Below are 20,111 nucleotides of genomic sequence, written 5' to 3' on the forward strand. Positions count from 1 at the left end.
TTTCAACAAATTTTTCAAAAGGGTTTTTAAAAATCCTGCTGCTCTCACCGAGGCGGTGCTGCCGTCGCCCCGGACCTTGAATTCATCACAAGGTTTTTTATCAAGTCCTCTGACTTACAATGTTTATAACAAACACAAAGGATCCAATGGATTGTTTGGTAACACTTTATTTGAAGCCCCCCTGTATAACACATTATAAGTACATTTATAAAGCATTATAATGCCATTTTAACACGTGTACCTACAAACATTCATAGATGATCACAATGCCAGGACCTAACCCTAACCCTATGCTATATAGTGCTGTATAGTGAGTTATAAAGCATTGTGATCATGTTTGAGTGTTTATAACTACTTATAATGTGTTATACTGGATGCTTAAAGTCAAGTGTTACCGATTGTTTAACTTCAAATTTAGGAATGATCAGTTCTAGAGCAACCTAAAAGCAGTTTTACCTTTCCAGGACACCGAATGAGACAAAATTACACTGCATTCAAAATGTCCTATACTTGGCTTATAAGGTATGCACATAAATACTGCCTCAGCTCTTAATGCAGCAGTCAAATGTTCCTTCAATCCTCCACCGTTAGAGAAGCAAAAACTGAAGATTTTCAAGTAAATAAGAGTTTTTTACATATATATATATATATATATATATATATATATATATACACACATACATATATACATATATATATATACATACACATATAATTAAACTATAACCACTCTTCTTGAGAAAATTCAGGCAGGATTGAGTTATACAGTGAAGTAAAGGTCATCTATGTTTTGGAAGCATTCCAACATCAGTGCACTTTGATTTATTAAGCGCTGGATGTGACGGTGGTTATTATACTGTACATGAGTCTTTTGGTTCCTGTTTCCAGTCTGAACTCTCGATGTGTTAAGCTCCTCCGGTTGTAGGCCCTCGGGACACTTCCTCATATCGGTTTCAGACGTCCGACTACCTGCATCCCCGCCGCCGAGTCTCACCCCCCGCACCGCAGAGCGAGGCGGAGAGGCTGGAGGGAAGCCAAGGTCTCCAGGTGAGGATGATTACTCACCTCGTACCAACACTCACCGCGCAGGATTTAATGACACACAAACACATTCGCATGGCAGTTTTACATGGCCTCTTCCAGCGGAGGCTCACAGAGGACTTCATGAACGGCGTAACGCTGCCACGCAAGAATGCGGCCCCGTGCGCGCGCGCGCGTGCATTGTTTAATGTTTTTAGGCCTGTGTTGAATGAGACGGGTGGACGAGGAGAAGTTAGGGAGGCTGGGATGAGGGCAGCGTGAGGAATGTGACGCCACAAGCCAGGAGGAATGATGAGGGACACTTACAGGAATCTCTCAATTTCCCGTCCAGAGGCGTTGAGGAGTCAGATTTATCGCAAAGAGCTCCCTTCACCCTCCTCAGACGGCGGCTTTCTCACTCTCACTGTACGCTCACGCTTTAATTATTTACTGACACACACCTGGTAGGACTTTGGGGCCATTAGAAGCACAGAAAACAAGTTAATGATGGTTATCTGCTCCTATTTGTGCCATCAGACTACAAACTGCTGGTTTGCTTTAGCACAAATACAGAAGCTGACTTCAAGAAAACTGCTGATCTTTATTTGAACGACATTACAAACGATTATTTGATCAAGACGATAGTTGGAATTTACTTATATTTCACTTCCAAACAGCTTGAGCAGCCTCCAGCTTTACATGATCAGTGTTTTCAGACAGCAGTGGCGGTGAGCCGGGGTTCAGTGTGTGGCGAGAGAAGGGGTATCGAACTGCCAACCTGACACTGGAAGATAATCTGGGATGCTTTTGAGGATCATATTTTACATTTTTCACTCTCTGCAGCTGTTTGTCGGAGCATTTGGATCTAGTTATTTGTGTCTGAAACTCGAGGTTCCAGACACTTTTGGTCAGACTGTGACACGTATTTTGTTTGACAGAAAAGAGAAACATCCTGTAGTGTAAGTGTCACGTTTGCCACACTGCAATGCAACACATCCAGTTCCTTTGCAGGACAAAGGTAACATTTCGAATGTTGTTTACTGACAGGCAGTTGCGTGAAAAGCTTCAGAAAGCCAGAAAAGCCACACGTGGCTCCAGAGTTCCTCCTCTGATGTCCAGGGTCTTTCTGTGAGTCTGGGCCTGCAGATGTAGGGCTGCTTAAGAATGCTTCTGAAGAGGAGCAGCATGCTGGGCTGCAGACGTGAGCAGAATACTGACGGCCTGGAATGACAGGCCGGATGCTCCGAGGAATGCTGAGGCCTCGCCAAGCCAACCCGCACATGCAGCTCCAAGACCGCCACCGAAACGCAGGACGAGGCGCGACCTGCCAGCTCGACAGCACAGAGGCCGCCGCATCGCGACGCTTTCCTCAGGACTTCACCTCCATCCCCTGCTGGAACTGGTGCTTTCATTGAGTAACCGATAGGGCTGAATCATCAGCATTAATGAGACGTTCAAACAAAGGCACACAGAGTCATCAAAATGCATCACTCTCTATCTCCAAGCAGTGAGCATACGTTCACGTAATGGACCGTCAATCTTCATTTGAGCTTCCATTCAAGGGAGCTGCTGAAGACGAGTCCGGAGTAAATGGTTTCTCAGCCCTTGTCATTGAAACACCTGAGCTCCAGCATCACACACCCTGCTCCTAATGGAGCCATTAAGTAAGAAAAAACTGTTTTTCCCAGACTTACCTCGACTGCCATTTTCGTCATCCTGAAAGAAAAGAAAGAAAAAAAAACAGATGTCAGAATATATGTGGCTTAATTTGACCTTTTAGGGATTTCTTTTGTTTGCACAGAGTGTTGCAGGGAATTAGAGAGCAATAAACAATAATAACGTCTAACACAAAAGACCAAAAATGAGCACATTATTCATATAGGTTCGAAATTTAAATTATTTTGTTTCATTCATCAAGAATTAGAACGCATAAATGCCTGCTAGAGTTTCTCAAAGTGAAGGATTTGGCAATTTTCTTCATGAAAGTAGAATTATCAGCTTGGGTTTTTATTTAAAGAGACATCTACAATGAAAACCGTAACCCTCACAATCACAACGAAATGCAGAAGGCATGCAACAACATGTAAAGCATGCACAAAACTGTCCCGATTTTCATTTAAGGAAATCAAAAAAACAAAACAAAAAAACATTTCTTAGCCCTAAATGTTGCAGACGAAACTTTATTAAAAATGATCAAAGAGGAATAATCCTAATAACTGTCAAATAAAACCATCCACAGAAAAAAGAGCATTCATCACCATCAAATAGAGACGTGTTATAAAAACAACACCCTGTGACAGTTTTAAGATTAAAAAAATACACTTCGTAACCTTATTTTTTCCTCCCATTTCCTCAACACATAAAACCTTAATTTCCCTCAGACTGCAGTTAAATTCCACACTGGCCGCTTTAATCCGCCTCCGCTCTCTGACACATATGTTCTCCATGCATTCTTTAAGACTCTGCGCTCCCCTAAAGCCTCTCCTAAGACGGCCTGACCCCTCCCCGCGCTAACCCCAATATCCTCCCGCCGCGATTAGTCAAACGGCCCGAAAAGTAATTACGATGAGGAAAGACGAATGTGCCAGAATGACGGGCTGTTTTAACCCCTTCGCCTGTCAGCTGAGGTTATGTAATCCCGAGGCTGGTTGAGGCTCGCCGCGATCGTGACCTGGGGTTCCACTCCCAACGCTTCCCAGAAGCACATCTTATGATAAGGAGCTTGTTAAAAAAAAAGCAGACCAACTCTACAGCACAACAGCTTGTTTTGATGAAAGGATCACTAAATAAATGCAATCGGTGCCTGGGAACAAGAGAGAGACTTGAATTTCTATGTTAGAGGAAAAAGAACTGCTTTGTAAAGTTATCTTGCATGAAAATCACAAACTGACCAGACGGAACTTAAAAGAGTCCCAAACCCAGCAGTGATACCCAAGAGCACCTCTGGGAGAGCGCCTCTATCTCTGTGGTTACACAAAGGTCTGCAAACCCTGACGTGCCACAGTTCCTCTTTCAACATGAAAAGCTGCAGCCAAAGCCTATAAACAGAGCAGAGCATGCTAACTTTGTAGGAAATCCTTCTGTGCAAACACAAGAGGTTGTCAAAATACACTTCAGAGAAAAGTAAACCCATCTTATCCTGAATTATCACGTACAAAAACTAATACGAGGCGGCTCATGATAAGCTTTGAGAAAGCGGACCGAAAACATGGCTTCGTTTTCCCCATTAAATGAGACCCGGTGTCGCATGCACCCAAAGCCCTTTAGCCCGCATTAGTCTGTGCCCATTAGGAGCCGGAAGTGCCGTAACGTCAGGATTATTACCAAAGGGCAGATGTTATCCAGAGGAGGGCTGGCAGAGTTCCCAGGTGGGATGACACAAGTTCAAAAAAAAAAAAGGCATTAAAAACAGGGCTGGATGCAGTGGGAGACAGACTGCACCTCCGCGACATGTTTGAACCTTTACAGGCTCAAAGTGCTTCACGCTTCCTGCCTCGTTCACCCATTCACACACCGATGTTGACAGAGCTGTTAGAGGAGGCGCTCGTTTTTAATCAGCAGCCGTGTGGCTGGTGTGTTCTGCAGGAGGACTCTTACCATAAACGACAACAAATAAGGACTGGAAAACACTTTCGGATATTACAAGGTTGATGAGGTGACCTTTTAAAAATTGATTTCATTGATTTCACCAGTTGTTTTATATAATAAGATATTTACCTAATATGAATTCATTTTTATGATGTGTTAATAATGCATAGCTTTTTAATCAGCTACTTCATTATTATTTATTATTTGTTTTGCAAGCCCCTGGCTATCATGGTGAAACCCTGATCAACAGGTTTCACTGTATCTTCACATCTAGAGCTCATTTAGTGGTTGACTAATACTGACGATGGTGGAGACAGGCTTCCGCTAAACTTGAAACTAAAACTAAAAGGAACTGAAAAGCTGCTCAAAGCTTTTGTTCCTAATGACAAATTGCCGTTACAAACCAAAAGCAGCAGTTTGAACATCAACTGCATGTTTTCTGATAGAGTGAAAATAAGCTGGCGCAGGTTTAAAGGTATGTTCACTTCAAAATCATGTTTTCAACTCATCCCATAAATGTGATGTGTCCTAATCACTGAAACTAAAAACCACATTTTATGATTAGAATGTGTAAAACTAGCCAGTACCTATAATTTGGCAAAAAGGCTGATTTTGGGATGAGGGACAAAAGAACTGTTTAATGGTGATGTAGAGCAACAGAAGTCAAGTTATATGACCATGTTGTTTCAAAACACTGAGTGGAAGCCGTGTCTGACTGGGTACATCAGTGGTGACTGGTTCATGTCAAAATATTTTCTACTTCTATATTTTCCAACACTATTTTGCAGTAACAGTAACAAAAGGCAAAAGAATATCTTAAGCAAACAGATTCCTTGAAAAATGTGGAATCACAGCAGGGCATCAACATGAACAGAAATCAAAAACAACAGAGGTCCGAGAGTGGAACCTTGTGGAACTCCAAAAAGTCGTTCGGCTTTCACTAAAATAATAAAATAAATAATGACAAACAACCACGAGACAAGTTTTTAAAAGCTGCTTCACCTTCAGCGAGTTGTGCACGGCCGACTCGGGCGGGTAGACGATGAAGTGCCGCAGCGTGAAGCCGAAGCCCTGCGAGGTCCGCCGCAGGCGGAGCGTCTTGGGCCCCGGCCAGGAGAAAGGCTCCTCCTCTGCCCCGGGAGAAGCCGTGGCCGACGTCTCGCTCTGATCGCGCCCATCCTTTTGCTTTGCCTGACCAAAAAAAAGAGGATATTAAATTTAAATAATCTAAAAAGCATAAATTGTACTGCTGACACATTATCTGGGAAGGCGGCAGTGTGGCAGACATGCTTACTGGTGTCATATAAAAGTAAACCAGCAACCAAACAAGGACACATTTTTCACTAGCAAACAAAGACTGTATTGTTGCCGGAAAAGTCAAACTATTCATGAGCCAGTTTCTGGGTGAGCAGGGTTATCTTAGAACTGTGGCTCTAAACTGTTTCTAACAGCAGCACTTATTTCTTTTTCACTGAAACGGTTTATCCAGCCATCTCCTGCGAGGCAAAACTGGTAACAACAACTCCACCGCGCAGGGCTGCAGCTCTCAGATTTACTTTACTTTCAACACAGTTTCCAAGATCTAAAGTAAAAAAAAAAAAAAGAACCAAGCATATCATTATGTAACGCAAACATTTTTCTCAGTGTTTTCCTTTAAACTATGATTTCAGCCCAGGAAAATGATCTTTGGATTCCAGCAGGGAGATCCTGACCACCGCTGCAGACGCAACACACACCGACCGATATGAAGCCAGTCACTTCCACATCAGAAGTCCAAACTCGTCACTGTGTACAGTGGTAAAGAGAGCGGCTGGGATGAAGCAACAGAAAAAAAAAAGCGTACGTTCCCAGATTAAAAAAAGCATACACATTAATTTTATTCCCATCTCAGTCACTGAAGTGATTTTAAAAAGACACAGTAAATCCACTGATTAGGAAAAGTGGTTGAAATCTCAAAAGTACTTAAATATCTGTAAGTATTTCCAATCAGAAGCATTAATTTTCACAGAGTTGAAAATACTCCTCAAACAGTTTTATTGTTTCTAACACTAATGAATAACTTATTTGACAAAAGCAGTCAGATTTATATCACGAGCTGTAAAAGCCGCTGATGAAGACTTCAGGTTAAAAGCGTTTTAGCAGACAGTGTTGACAACTCTTCGATAGCTGCTGAAAGATCAGCTACAAATACAGTCAAACGGCTTTCTTCCTGACCGGTGGTGAAAGTCACAAGATCACAGCATCTGTCAAAATAGGCATTTCAGTCATATTTGTGCTGCCCGGAGCGCCAAAGACGCCGCCGTACATACATGTGGCTTCAGTTATTGCACATTTGGGGCTTTGCAGGGCTATTTGGCGTGTTTGCATGATGACAGAAGTATCTGCTACATTCCTACTGTGACTAACACGGGATGAAAACATCCCTGAAACGCTGGCAGCTCTCAGCTTGTGTAACGCTACCTTCGTGCCGACATAACAGAAACACACGCGTTAGCGGCAAAGCATAGGTGTTTTGTAAGAACGAGGCTGTTGGTTACGCCTGAAACAATGAACTCAAAGATGCTGAAATCACACCAACTAAAGGAAGTCGATGAATCTAAAGCTGGGATTAAAACGAAGCGTCACCCAGCATGCAGCATCGGTAGTCGCAATTTGACACCAGCCTCCTCTTGCCGGCTGCTGAAGTGTTTGGACCAGTTGATGACTTTCTAACAAGTAAACCAGCAGTCTGAGGCCTGAGCTTCTTCCTACATGGAGCTACTTTAGCAAGTAGTAAGGATCCTGTTCTGCCTCGACACCCTTCACCATGAATTTATAGCGAGATACTGAAGAAAAGCAGAACAGGTCACTTTAAAAACTCACATGTAGCAACATCACTAGTGAACTCAAGTTTGATTCTGTTCTATATTTGTACCGACTTACTTCTTGAAGACAGAAAGTAATGTGCTTTTCACCAGACTGTTAAGGCAGTGAGCTTTTTGAGGTGAGAGACTGACACATGTCGTCAAACTATGGACGGGGCTGAACCGCTGCACCACAGGACCAAGCTAGCGGTGACTGCTAACACTTCCACTGTGGCTCCAAACTTCGAGCATCTGCCAAGAACATCAGCCTCAAGCCAGATCTCTCCGTAGGCCCCTCCCTGACCAAATACATCTTTAGGTATGGATCCAAAACAAAGACATTCCCCCCTCCACCCCTCTGGCGACTCGCTCCACATCTCCCCTCTTTCGCCTCGTCTGGGAGCAGCAGATGTGGAGAGCGATGGATGGGTGTGGCGTGGTTATTGGTATGACTGGTGAAATCACTGCTAGTACCCGGTGGTTTGGAGCTGGAACTGAGCCACAGACCATAAAGTAATCGAGAAAGGAAAGATGAGATGAGTGGAAGAGGAGGAAGAGGAGGAGGAGGAGGAGGAGGAGAGGGAAAGGAGCTGACGCAGGGTAACTCCGCTGTTTGTTTTGATTTCATGCTTAAAATTTAATGTCCCATTATGCAATAGCTAAGCTGTGAGGCTTAAATGCCCCCTGGCCGAGGCACATGCACTCTTTCCATCACTATATATAACATGTTGAATTATACAGCAGAGAGAGGCAGTGCGGGGAGGAACTGCTGCTGCCGGGAGAGTCCCACGACGCCGCAACAGGGATACTGAAAAGGCACAAGACTGTAAACCTGCTGCAGACACAGGCACCTGAAAAATACTGATCAATTATGCATACAAGCTGTTCATCAAAACATTCACTATTATGTGCACGGCGGGTTTGATGTGCGCCGTGCCATATGGTGCCGTAGCCTGCAGGACGGGACATTTGCATGCATCTTTATGTATTTGAGATGAGGACTTTGGCTGGATTTGAATGGTGTGGACTCAGCTTTTTTACCCAACTGCTTCTTTTTTTATTATTATTATTCTGTGAGTCACTCCTGCAGCTTTCAATCTCTTGCCTTTTCTTTCCACACGCCTCTCCCCACAGGCTTTCACATTAGTCACTCTTTCACTTTATCACTGGAAAATATGCCTTTAATGCCCGCCTTTAAGAACGACGCTAAACAATGGCCGCACCGCGGTGAACTTCACCCAAACTCACTGTGGAAATAAAGATTAGTTAAGAATATATCCTGAAGAAACGTGAACGCACTGATAGCTGAAACAAAAAGATGGAAACGAGAGCAAACTGACAAGTGTCGCTCTGAAACCACCGTAGGGACCAGTGACAATAAACGAAACCTAACCCAAACACACACAGACGCGCTCGTGTTACAGCAGATATCGGTCAGTGAAACAGGACTACCCCGCTGCTGGATAGCAGGATGACGCACACCAAATTCCTCAGACGGCACAACAAAGTGTAGTCGCCCCTAACCTCTGCTCCCCGCTCCAATGCCTCCTATGTAAGTCTATATGCCGGACTCTCATATCAGTGTTAGGACAGATCTTTTATGAGTATTCTGCAAAACTTCAGAAACCGGAACTCAATTCAGCGCCTCGCCGTGTCAAATGAAGCGGGATGCTCTCCATCCCTGCGTCAGACCCTTACCCGAGATCGAACGCAGTTCTTTCGGGAGGCTTCTCGCAGCCGAGCCCAGGACACGCTGCGGTTGGGACTGGTGAGTCCCAGCTCCACCTCGCCCCAGTAGGCTCTGGCCAGCAGCTGGAACCAGAGGCAGTAGGGCTCGGACAGGCAGCCGTCCACCCCGGCCAGCCGGGCCCACGGGCAGCCTCCGGACGTCGGGGAGGGAGACAGGGAGCAGCATCCCTCCGCGTTCACGTCCACATCCCGCAGGTCGGGGTGATCCTTCAGAGGACCCGGCTTACAGCCCGGAGGGAGCCCGTTCCTCTGGGCCAGCATGGCATCGCCCAGCCTGAGGTGGTAGCTCCGGAGGGTGCCACGGACGAAGAAGATCCTGATTCTCTGCTATCTGCCTCCACTCCTCTTCCAAAAAAAGTCTACTCCGAGATTCCGCCGAAGCCCATTCCTGCTCCCTCTCTCTCCTCGGTCCGGCTCTGACTGTGTCTTCTGCTCTCAGCGCGGAGAAACGGGGCTGCTCCTCTGGCCGTCCCTCACGCTCAGGATGTTTCCACTCGGACGAGAGGAGAGCACAGCGGCTGAGCGCACTGCAGAGAGCCCGGCTGGCTGACGGACTGACGCACCCACCCACTCACCACACTGAACTCTCTCTCAAGTATGCACACACACACACACACACACCAGGCGGTCTGAAATGAATTCTCTTCCTTTCCTCTCCCCTTCATCTCCCTCCTCTCTCGCTCTCCTCTACCAGCCTTTAAAAGTTTCAGACGCTGTGCGCCTGCCAGCGTGCGCTGGCGGACTCACGTGCCGAGGCGGATCAATTAATCATGAGAACAAATGAAAGGAGAAAACAAGAGGTTCACACAAGGTACCGAAAACAAGAAGAAAGTTTTCAGGGTGGGAGGCAGAAGCAGGAAAATCCTCCAAACGCGACAGGAAGAACACTGATAGTTTTCTCAGCTTGTGGGGGGGGGGGGGGGGGGGGGGGGAAATGAAGTGGGCCTAATGCAGATAAGAAAGCAGATGGGTCCTCTGTGAAATCTATAAGGCACAAAAATGTACAACTAATCCACCCACCTCTGCATGCCTGCAGCTCATCTGGCAGCTACAAAGCGCTAATGTCTGGGTGGCACACATGGCGGTCAGAGAAAATACCTGGAGCTGCATAAACACACAGTCACGCCTGCACATTTATTTATTTGTTTACCTAACACAGACCATGCAGTTAAAGGTGGTTACATAAGCATGAGTAATGCAACAGATGGAATCTATACGGAGAGCCTGGGTAATGCTAATTTACTGCCCCGGCCCCGCACAGCTTCTGACCGTTTGAGTGTTACCGGTGGAGGAAAGATAAATATAAAGAAATGATAAATCAAGATGGAATATTTCGGGGTCTCGTTCTTCCCGTATGCGCGCACGAGATGGTTTATTCCGAAACCAAAGACAGCATGAAGTAATCTCTGCATCCTTACCATGTTTCAAAGATGAGCTTATTCCAGGTTTTCTCAGAGCAAAGTGCCTGATGATGAATGAATTCTGATCTGCCTGTTTATACTTTAGGAAAACTTCAGGCGGAGATATAAATATTTGTACGAGAGACACAAATCACAGTTTTTAAACAGCGTGAAAACTGGAATTGAATGTATGCAGATTTATTTAAATGGACTCCAAGGCCAGTGTATTAATCAGGACAAGGCAGGTGATGGATGGTTTGCTTATATACTTGAACGACTTGTTGTACAATAATTATAAGAGAAAGATAATTGAGACAGAAAATAACAGACACATGGGTAACAGAGCATTTGGGGCAGCTGAAAAAAAAAATACTCAAAATCCAAACTGAGAAGAGCAAACGGTCACTGAGTAAATGGTGAGATGAATGAAGAGAACTACGTTCCTCTATAGACGCTGACGAGAGCTGGAAGTTACGTGTTGAGTGTTGAATGTTTCAGTAACAGTTCCTCAAAGAGTTCACTGAATACTGCATAAACGTTGCACTGTTATCTAGCAGATACCTACAAATATGACCGACAGAGCACAAACACAACATGTGACGACCATCTGAGTGGCAGACTCTGCTGCTGAAGGCAGGGTGGCGTTCGCTGGGTTATCGGCCAGCCTCCCATTTCAAGGCTCCGCTACAGCGCACCACCACAACTCCACTTGAGTAACGTGAATCATTGAGAACATCTGTGAGACGACTTAAGAACAATAAATACGAAGAGATGGAGACAAAACAGATCTCTTACAAACACAATTTCAGGTTGTTCATGTCACAGGGGACAGACGTGGTTTTGAAGGACAGCTCTGGCATCACTAGCAGAACTTCTATATAGCATGAGAGCTAATAACTGCATTATGTGCGTACCCTAACAATTAAAATGACCTCAAGCATGATACAGAGACTCTGTCTCCTTTTACAGAACAATTTGTTCTGACTTACAGTCTTAGTGAACACATCAGTCTGAATTCTGCAGCCCGCCTGCAAACACCTTCACGCTTCTGCCTGCAGGTAGACGAAGCGCTCACACACACACCAGGCAACCACCTTTATTTTTGGAGCAGCGAGATGTTAGGCGGCAGGGATGAGCTCAGCCCTGATACCTTTTAGTAAATCTCTCCGGAAGAGAGCGAGGCCAAAACATCAATTTAATATTTAATCACATTTTCATCCGAGGAGCTCTCTGGGGCGTTGGTGCCGCTCCGACGGCGAGCTTCGGGACTCGGCTCTCCTCTGAAGGCCTCTCGCGCAACGCTAAATAAGTCTGGTGCTACACCGCTTTAAAAGTGCAGTCAGTTTAATAAACAGTACCGTGAAACTGTTTAATCCAAACTAGATTAAATGCTCACTAAACTCAAAGTGCTGGCTGTTACTTTTCATGCTGTGAGATGATGCAAACAGAATCAACAGCAGAGTCCAAGTTTGTGAAGTGCTTCCAGTATGTCTGCTTATATCAGCAGGATTTTACAATTTCCCCAACCTGTTAATTGCTGCAGAAGAAGACGTACTGGGAGTCTCTGAATGACTACGGCATGGAGGTGGTCTATGCAACAAGCGAGTCCACCTCACCAACTCGACTCATTCGACCCCACCTGGACCACTGCCACCGTCTACCAAACGGAAAAGCCAAGAAGCCAAAAGTCTGAAAGCCAAGCTGAGAACAAAGTGGCCTTAAAGTGACTCAACACTGCCGCTAAATGTACAACGGAGGCACTGCTAAGATTTTACACTGAGCCCCTTTAAGGCAGCAGCTTGATCCGCGGTGTCTGGGCAGACTGGCTTCGTCGCGACCGCCGCCAGCAGCTCATTCAAGTCAGTCAACAGTGGCTGTGCTTTGTGAAGGCCCGTCGGACGGGAGCTACTGCGAAACGTCAAAAATGTAAATACCAAGCTATTTTGATTCTCGGGAATATTTGCCACCCGAGACAGCAGCAGCAGCGGCCATGAAAACAACATCAGGAAGCCGGTGTGTGGAATGTTCGCCTCTCCGCCGTCGGCTGGGAGCATCTTGTTACCGCATTCGCCCAACTCAATATAGCATGCGGTGTTCTGTACGGAAAAGGCGGCAGAAATAGAAGCGGCCACACAGCAGCCAGCTGAGACACCCGACTCTACGAGTCAAAACAAAATCTGAGTCTCAAAAGTACGCTTTTGTCTGCGACGCATATGAGAGGACGTGTGAAGTTCGGCCTGCGTTATGGTGTGAGGTCCAATATCCTGACCAAAACAATACCTCCACTTACCTCCGCTAACACGTTCCTGCTTTGGTTCTAAGGTTTCGAACCACTTCGTACTCAACAATGCTTTCTGGATGCTCGCAAATCTGAAACACATGATTAGACGGAACAAAATAAATCTATAAATGGAATTCCTGGTGGCGACGAGCTCCGTTTAGCGCCATGCGAGAATGCAAAAATGAAAAGGCACGCCACCCAGAAATATTATGCCGTTGCCGTGGCGACAAACCAGACCACAACAATGTGGTCCGCTGGTCTGGGGTGTTCATGGTTTGTGTGCCTGTGTTTATGCATCGATCAGTGTGTCCTTCAGCCATTGTGAAAGATGGCAAACACAGTGGAGGATGTGATCCGAGGCTCGAAACTGGCTTTCTGCTGCGCTTCCTCTCATTTCATGCCACGACTCGACGTGTAGATAAAACAAAGGCTCCGTGTGCCATTTCTGAATCGGGCTTTTGTTTGTTTTGGTAGCGGGAGGCCGGGAGGATCCCGCTTCAAACGCTCAGGCAAAGGTGACGCGGCTTCAGGGTTAATTCAGGTGATCTCAGATGTTGTCCTTGATGAGCAAACAGAAGCGTAGTTCAGGCAGATTGCTAAATCACTGTAAACACTGCAAGGATTTTATCAAAGGAAAGAGCGTCTTTCACGTGGTAGCTTTCGAGAACACAAAACACATGTCAGGAAACAGATGGACGTGTGTACATTCCTGAGGCTTTTGTGTAAAATATTCCACTTTTATATAAGTCTCACCCTAAAGAAGAGAAGACAGAAATGTCTCCCTCAGTCTATGCGTTGGTGCTGTTCTGTAAATATTTGCTGATCTTGTTAAAAGAGGCACAAATCAAATCAAATGATTACCCTGTGATGAAGTATTTCATCAGCGTGAGGGAAGAACGTGTGGAAGGAATGTGTTACAAATTAGATTTGTCATATTATGACATTTGCTCATTTAGCCTGCTGGCAAATACAACATCAGACACCTCTGAATCAGATCAGTGGACAGTCTGTAGACGCATATACACTACTATAGATGTACTGCTCAGGAAACGTACATTCCAGCTATCAGTGGCTCCTACACCTCACACTCAGGGAGACTAATTTCCACATGTAGACTTTCACTCGATATTAAAACTGTCAGATATCACCTAAATATTTTACACTGAGATTATTAGAAAACTCCAATTTTCTCTGCTTCCGTTCAACGCCTGATTTTAGACAATGAGTTGATGATATTCACTGATGTTGCCTTTCAAGGACACAAAAATTGGAAGCTTGACTTTAGAAACGCCCATTTTAGGGCCGAAGTTTAGGAAAAGAGCCTAAATTTGTTGATCATCTCAAATACGCTACATTCCCTCTGATATCCGCACAATTTAGTTATTAGTTTACAAAAAAAGGTGTTTCCAGAGGAGATCACAAGTGGACATTATGTATATGGTCAAATATTATGAGATTTTAACTTTCCCAGTTTCAAATATGCCTCAGAATCAATGCAACAATTTGGTGCAAGAAGCTAGAAAGTAATGTAATCAACCTCAGCAAGCCATCTCAGTATAGTTCATGCAAAAGAAATGCAAATAAAAGCTCATAAAACCATTCACAGATCTTAAAGAATGATTGATCACCATTACTGATCAGCTAATAAATTGCTTAAACGTAGAAAACTGAAAACTATACGATTATGCAAATTAGAACCATGAACTTCCCCTGCAGGTTCTGTTGGCTGTTCACCCAAAACATGATCAGTTCACTTTGATATAGACCAAAGCAAAGCAGTCACATGTTCATACTCAAACTCACAATAAAACAGCTCTTAAACACCCGCTTTGAAGAAATTTATGAGATGACACGAAGGTGCAAATTGTGAGCAACACTGTCCGCCTGAAGGGAGGCAGCAGCAACAAACAGGGCCAGGCAAAAATCAACTTGAGCGCGAGGTCGCAGATGCCTGTGAAATTCTGGGTGTGGGTGTGGAGGGTGGCCTGGCGAAGAACTGCCCATCACACGGAATAGTTGCATCTCCTCGGTTTGTTACCACGAGACCCGACGCTCTGCAGTCTTGAAATCCCCCTGCTGATAATTATTCAAATGGCCCTGTGGCTTCACACAACATCACGCTACGAGCCAAAGACAACAGCGAGATTGGTGTCTGTGGTGAAGTAAGCCCGGGGACTGAGGGACCAGTCGGCTTTTACGGGGGGGGGGACTGATGTGGGACTTGTAACCACCGGGGCAGGACACCAAGTTCAGATTGTGGATTTGGACGAGCTAATAGAGCAGGCAGTGCTCTGCCTTTCAGCATGTGAAAGGAGGACGCGCCAACACTCACCACCAACATTTCCTCAACGTCTCGCAGCCAGAGTTGTGTTTCCTCGGTTGTGAAACTTGTTTCAGATGTTTACGTTTGTGGCGGACGCGGCACAATGAGAACCAGGTTGTTTTGCAATGCTGCTTTATTTTAATCCACTCAAATGTTCAAGTCCAGGGTTTATTAGTTGATTATCTGCAGCTCTGATTTGTGTAACAAAGGGGAGGAAAAGAAGGGGGCCTGTGGTTTATAAGCAGCTGACAGGATCTCTGGATGGGGATTAAAGACACAAGGCACCAACAGGCTTCCAAAAAGGACAATAAGTTAGTTTGAAGTCTCCAACCGGTGCCCGTGTGTGACCGGCCTTTCGTATCTGCCACCGTGGATGTGTGCGCCTTTGTGTCTGTGTGTGGCGCACCGAGCCTGAAGAAAAGAGAAAGTCTTGCCGGAGGATTAGACTCGATCCGGGGGTGGCTTTTCAAGACTCCTGGCGGGTGTAAGATCTAATCTCAACATGATGCATCTGGGCTCCGCGAGGTATGGCTTACTGTAACAAAGGGCTGGCTAATGAGGGCCAAGGGACAGGCTGCTCCCACTACGCACCCACACTGCTGCACACCAATAAAGCCCTTCTTCAGTCAGCGCAGGGGAGGGGTGGGGTGGGGGGGGGAATCAAAGGCGTACGAACTCCGCAATATTGACGACTGCGGGGAGGTAACGGGCAGCCGGCGCTGATCAGGCAGATATTGTGGCAGATTGATCTGGTTTCAGGCTCGGATAAGTGCCTCGGTCTGAGAGTAGGAGGCAGCGGTTGACTCACTTATTGTATACGAGGGCCGATAATGTGATTTTAGTGGTCTCTCATCTGCCAATGCGCTGGAGGGAGAGTGTAAGCACAGAGTCAGACCTGTTACGCTGCAGGGAAGGGAAGAAACAGACAGCAGAACATAAAGATTTACAAATCTGAAACCGGCAGAAAGGTGCCTGCATCTTCGAGTGTCTTTAAGCAATGCTTCGATTAATGGACGCAAAATATTTGAAACAAATCACACAAATCACAAGAAATGTGCTCAGTTTGTAAGTAATGTATAGAAAACTGTAGCATCTGTGCAACAGACTGGAGGTCAATCAAGGCCGCTGCATACAGGAGACTGGATACAGTGTTCATTTGTTTTAGGGATCAAGAATCACATGACAATGAAATGAAGCAAAGGTTTCGGGCTGATTTTTGGATGAATGATACGATCTGAGCGAGCCAACTGACCTACAGGGAACAAATATTTTGAGAAACTAATAATCATTGAAAATCTGAGGGTTGGAGAATAATAACAAAATGCTAAATTACTGAAGTCACTGCTATTCACTTACAGCGGGAATGACAGGTGTGTAATTTCTGCTGTTGGTTTCGCTAATAAATACAGACGTGGGACTCCGGCTTCACTGACCATCGCGTTTTCCTCAACCTCAACCATATCCAGTTAAAAACGGGCTGACAACACGACAGCTGCCTTTTCTCATGCGTGCCTTGGTCGTGAGGGTGAAGCTGGCACAGCGGCTTTTTTTTTTTTTATTTTTTCAGTGGCCTCCAACTCAAACGCAGGTCGTGATGCAATAACTTCAAAAAAAGCGACCAGTTCAACTCCCAGTGAGTCATGCCCGCCACTTACTCACGAGCCCGCGCATCACATCTCTCTCACTGGCAAAAACAACTATCCGAGTACACAATTTGCTATGGAGACCATCTGTGTGGAGACCGGGGCAAAAAATAAATTCACGGCGGCGTCAAAACCTCCAACAGAGGCGGAAAAAAGAAAGCAAAGTACAGGGGATTTCCTTCAGGCCGGGGCTGAGGCTGCAGACAGGAGAGCCGGACAGTCAAAGACAGAGAGGGGAGACAAAAGCCGGAGCTCAGGGTGAGGGGCAGGAGGGGAGGGAGTATTACCAAGCCCCCCCCCCCCAGTGAAGGAGCCCTGCTTGATCTGGACAATTGTCTCCGGAGGTCCCCAGACAGCTTCTGACAAATGCCTCTGCCAATCAAGCATTCAGTACGGCTGCACATTCACTCCTCAGCAGCTGCTCGCACACTGCAAGGAAGAAAAAAACAAAAACTGCAAATATGTTTGTGACGGCGGCCCGACCCACAGCTCCTGAATAAAAAAAAAAAAAAAAACCGTCACTGTCAGGGTGTAATTATTGCTTCTCTTCTCCTCCGTCAGACACTTCCCCTCGGGGAGAAAGCATATGGCTCAGGAGGAGAGAGGTGACGGAGAGCCGGGGATCATCAGAGAGAGCTGAGGATGCAGACCGATCAGATAAACACACGAGTCGGGTCAGTCTCAAGGGGTCAGCACGCATCATCTCACCTGCATTCACACAGCGTGAACAGGCAAACGCTTCTGAGCAACATATTGCACTGGGATGTGAGACCTGATGTCATCATGTATGAGCTTTCCTCTTCCTGCTTTTAAAGTTGCATTTGACTGAATGTTGCTTTTTTTTTGTATATTTCCTCCCACAGTCAAAAAATATCCATATTAGGTGAGTTTGTGCCATAAAATTAACCATAAGTGTGAATGCGAGTGTGACAGCATGTTGCTTTGTTTTGTACACAAAATAAGTGCTCAAGTTTCTGATTCCAGGTTCTTTTGATTGTTGGTGTTTTGCAAACACACGCTGGAATTCTTTTTTTTTTTTTTCAATAATGAAGAAGATAACCAGCACATTATTCCTACTGACAGATGTGCACTACTAATACCGCGTTGTTATCAAAAAATCAGTTAGACGCATCACAACAGTAGCAAGACAAGCAAGGATGAGCAGCAAGGGCTCTATAGGGTCTGATGAAACTTTGGGGGATAAATAAGCCCTGATGTGAAGCCGGATTCACCCGTCATACATCACACACCGCTATTCATTCCAAACTCCATAAACCACCCACATCTGGAAACTTCGCATGGACGCCATCAATCAGACGGGAACACGTGCGGACAGACACCTGAGTCAGACCGCCAGCCTGCTAAGATGCAAGAACAGGGTGTTATGGGCCGACCTGTCCGCCCTGAATGTAAACTCAGGTTTTCCAGCCGTCTCAAAGGCTCCTTTAAGGAGCGGCGGCGCTGCCGTCCACCAGCGGAGCTTCATAAAGAGCCCGTATAGCGGCGGTGAAAGCCGATCTTGGAATTTCTGCAGCTGAGGTTTGAGGTGGGACTGCAGTGAGCTGGGGGGGGGCGGTCTGCTCATTCCAGACACATGCCTGACACACGCATAATAACGGTGTAATGGATGATAGCATGCGTGACGGGGGGGCAGGCCGGCGCACCGGGTGCAATGAGCCTCTCCGTGTGTTGATGAGCTGCTTTGTTTCAGTTTTAAATTATGGTCCTTTTTGTTTTGTGGGCGGTTCAAGAGGTTCATACTCTCATTTTGCAGTGCAATAATCCCATGTTCGATTCCTAGTTGAGGCTTTGTGCGGTGTTTGCCAGTTCTTCCTCAGCTTTTGTGTTGGTTTTTTTTTTCTGGTTGACAACAAAAACATGCACATTAGGTGGATTGCTACCACTAAATTAACTGCTGGATCTGCAAGTCCTTCACAAGTCTTTACATATTTTAAATCTTGGCTGTAAGATTCACTGTGAAGCCAAAAAATGCAATACACCTTAAAAAAAAAAAGGCTAGAGAAAGATGACTCAAATACCAGAGCACACGTCTTGAGCTAAAATGACAGCTCCAGAGTTAATGATAGACATAATTAAAACCAGATAAGGGTGTATGCTGTGTTCGTGATTTATCTCGTCTTTAACTGTGCAAGAAAATGTCAGCATGTGTTGGTACCAGCTCTTGAAAAACCCCCTCTCTTTTTGTCGGGTTTGATGCGTTTATTTTATGGCATGACATTAAAGAGAAGCAGGAGACAAAAAAGAGAGACAGCATGTGACGACATGTCGATAAATGCATCACAGAAACATCTTAAAGCACTCGCACGCTGGGGTGTGAGCATGTCCTGCTTTTATATCATTATAAACTGAGCAGTAAATGTTGATCACATAAAACAAGCATTTGAAACCGTTTATCAGTGAGCGAAAATAAATGAAAGACAGTCAGTGAAGTCGGAGACGGGACAGAAATGCGTCAACACTCCTGATCGCATCCACCCAGGAAATACCGCGCATGTCATCCCCTGCATCCAGCGCAGTTATTCTGGTCGCCCGGTGAAATATTCAAAACTGCCATTCAAAATTCATTAGCGACTGGAGCGACGCTGCGGAGCTCTAAAAATACACTTTACTATGTAATGGAATATAAAATATTCAGCCTGCTGCCGTGTCTGGCACGGTCTCGTGTTTACTTCGCTCACGTGCAGAAGCTGCATGGCGCTGCTGGACGCTGCAGCTCGGCGCCGGAGCGTCGTCCGGGGCGAACGCACAGAAGAGGGAGAGGCCCTGCTGGGCCGCTCGCTCATTACTGGGGGAAGTTTTCGTGTTTTTGTGTAAACGTTGGTTTTCTTGGGCCATTTGAGCTTCTAAAGACTCAATCATAATAAAGGCTTGGTTCGTGGCTTCTGCCGTTCCAGGTTCGACTAATAAATGACCACATTTCGGGATGGGCTTGCAAACATCCAACATTAAACCCTTCACTCAACTTCTCCAACTGAATGAGGTCAGATGGACTGTAATTGCTTTACGATGCCTCCAACCTGGACAAATGACAACATTCTGCCCGACTGACACAAAGGAAACAAACCGTGGTGAGGCTAACACGCTGTAGAGACACTGGAGACACTGGAGACCAGGATCAGGCAATTCAAAAGTCTGTGGTGGTTGACGATGTTGATGCGAGACAGAAATCAATAAGATATCTGTTAACACAGATTGAGTATTACAGTCAAAGCTGTTGCATTAATAAGCAGTCTCATTGCGAGC

The 20,111-nt window shown here is 45.6% G+C and overlaps 2 protein-coding genes across 6 annotated transcripts in view; one reads left to right on the top strand and one right to left on the bottom strand.

The window, feature by feature from the left end:
• LOC115394103 (zinc finger protein 45-like) overlaps window positions 1–20,111 on the top strand; it is a 1,173,573-nt gene that overhangs the window by 873,368 nt on the left and 280,094 nt on the right. The window lies entirely within an intron of this gene.
• The window catches only part of arhgap21a (Rho GTPase activating protein 21a), a 76,828-nt gene that overhangs the window by 27,464 nt on the left and 29,253 nt on the right, over window positions 1–20,111 (bottom strand). For 3 of the 5 annotated variants that reach the window (XM_030099270.1, XM_030099271.1, XM_030099269.1), the window contains exons 1-3: window positions 9,150–9,501; window positions 5,611–5,799; window positions 2,715–2,736 (exon numbers count right to left, since the gene is read on the bottom strand). In XM_030099270.1, coding sequence (XP_029955130.1) covers window positions 2,715–2,736; window positions 5,611–5,799; window positions 9,150–9,461 — 523 coding nt within the window. In that variant the 5' untranslated portion in view covers window positions 9,462–9,501. Of the gene's footprint in view, window positions 1–2,714; window positions 2,737–5,610; window positions 5,800–6,136; window positions 6,146–9,149; window positions 9,502–20,111 lie in introns of those variants that run through there. The other 2 variants (XM_030099274.1, XM_030099272.1) reach the window with 2 other exon arrangements.

Source organism: Salarias fasciatus, chromosome 9 (genome assembly GCF_902148845.1).
Source record: "Salarias fasciatus chromosome 9, fSalaFa1.1, whole genome shotgun sequence".
NCBI classification, from domain to species: Eukaryota; Metazoa; Chordata; class Actinopteri; order Blenniiformes; family Blenniidae; genus Salarias; species Salarias fasciatus.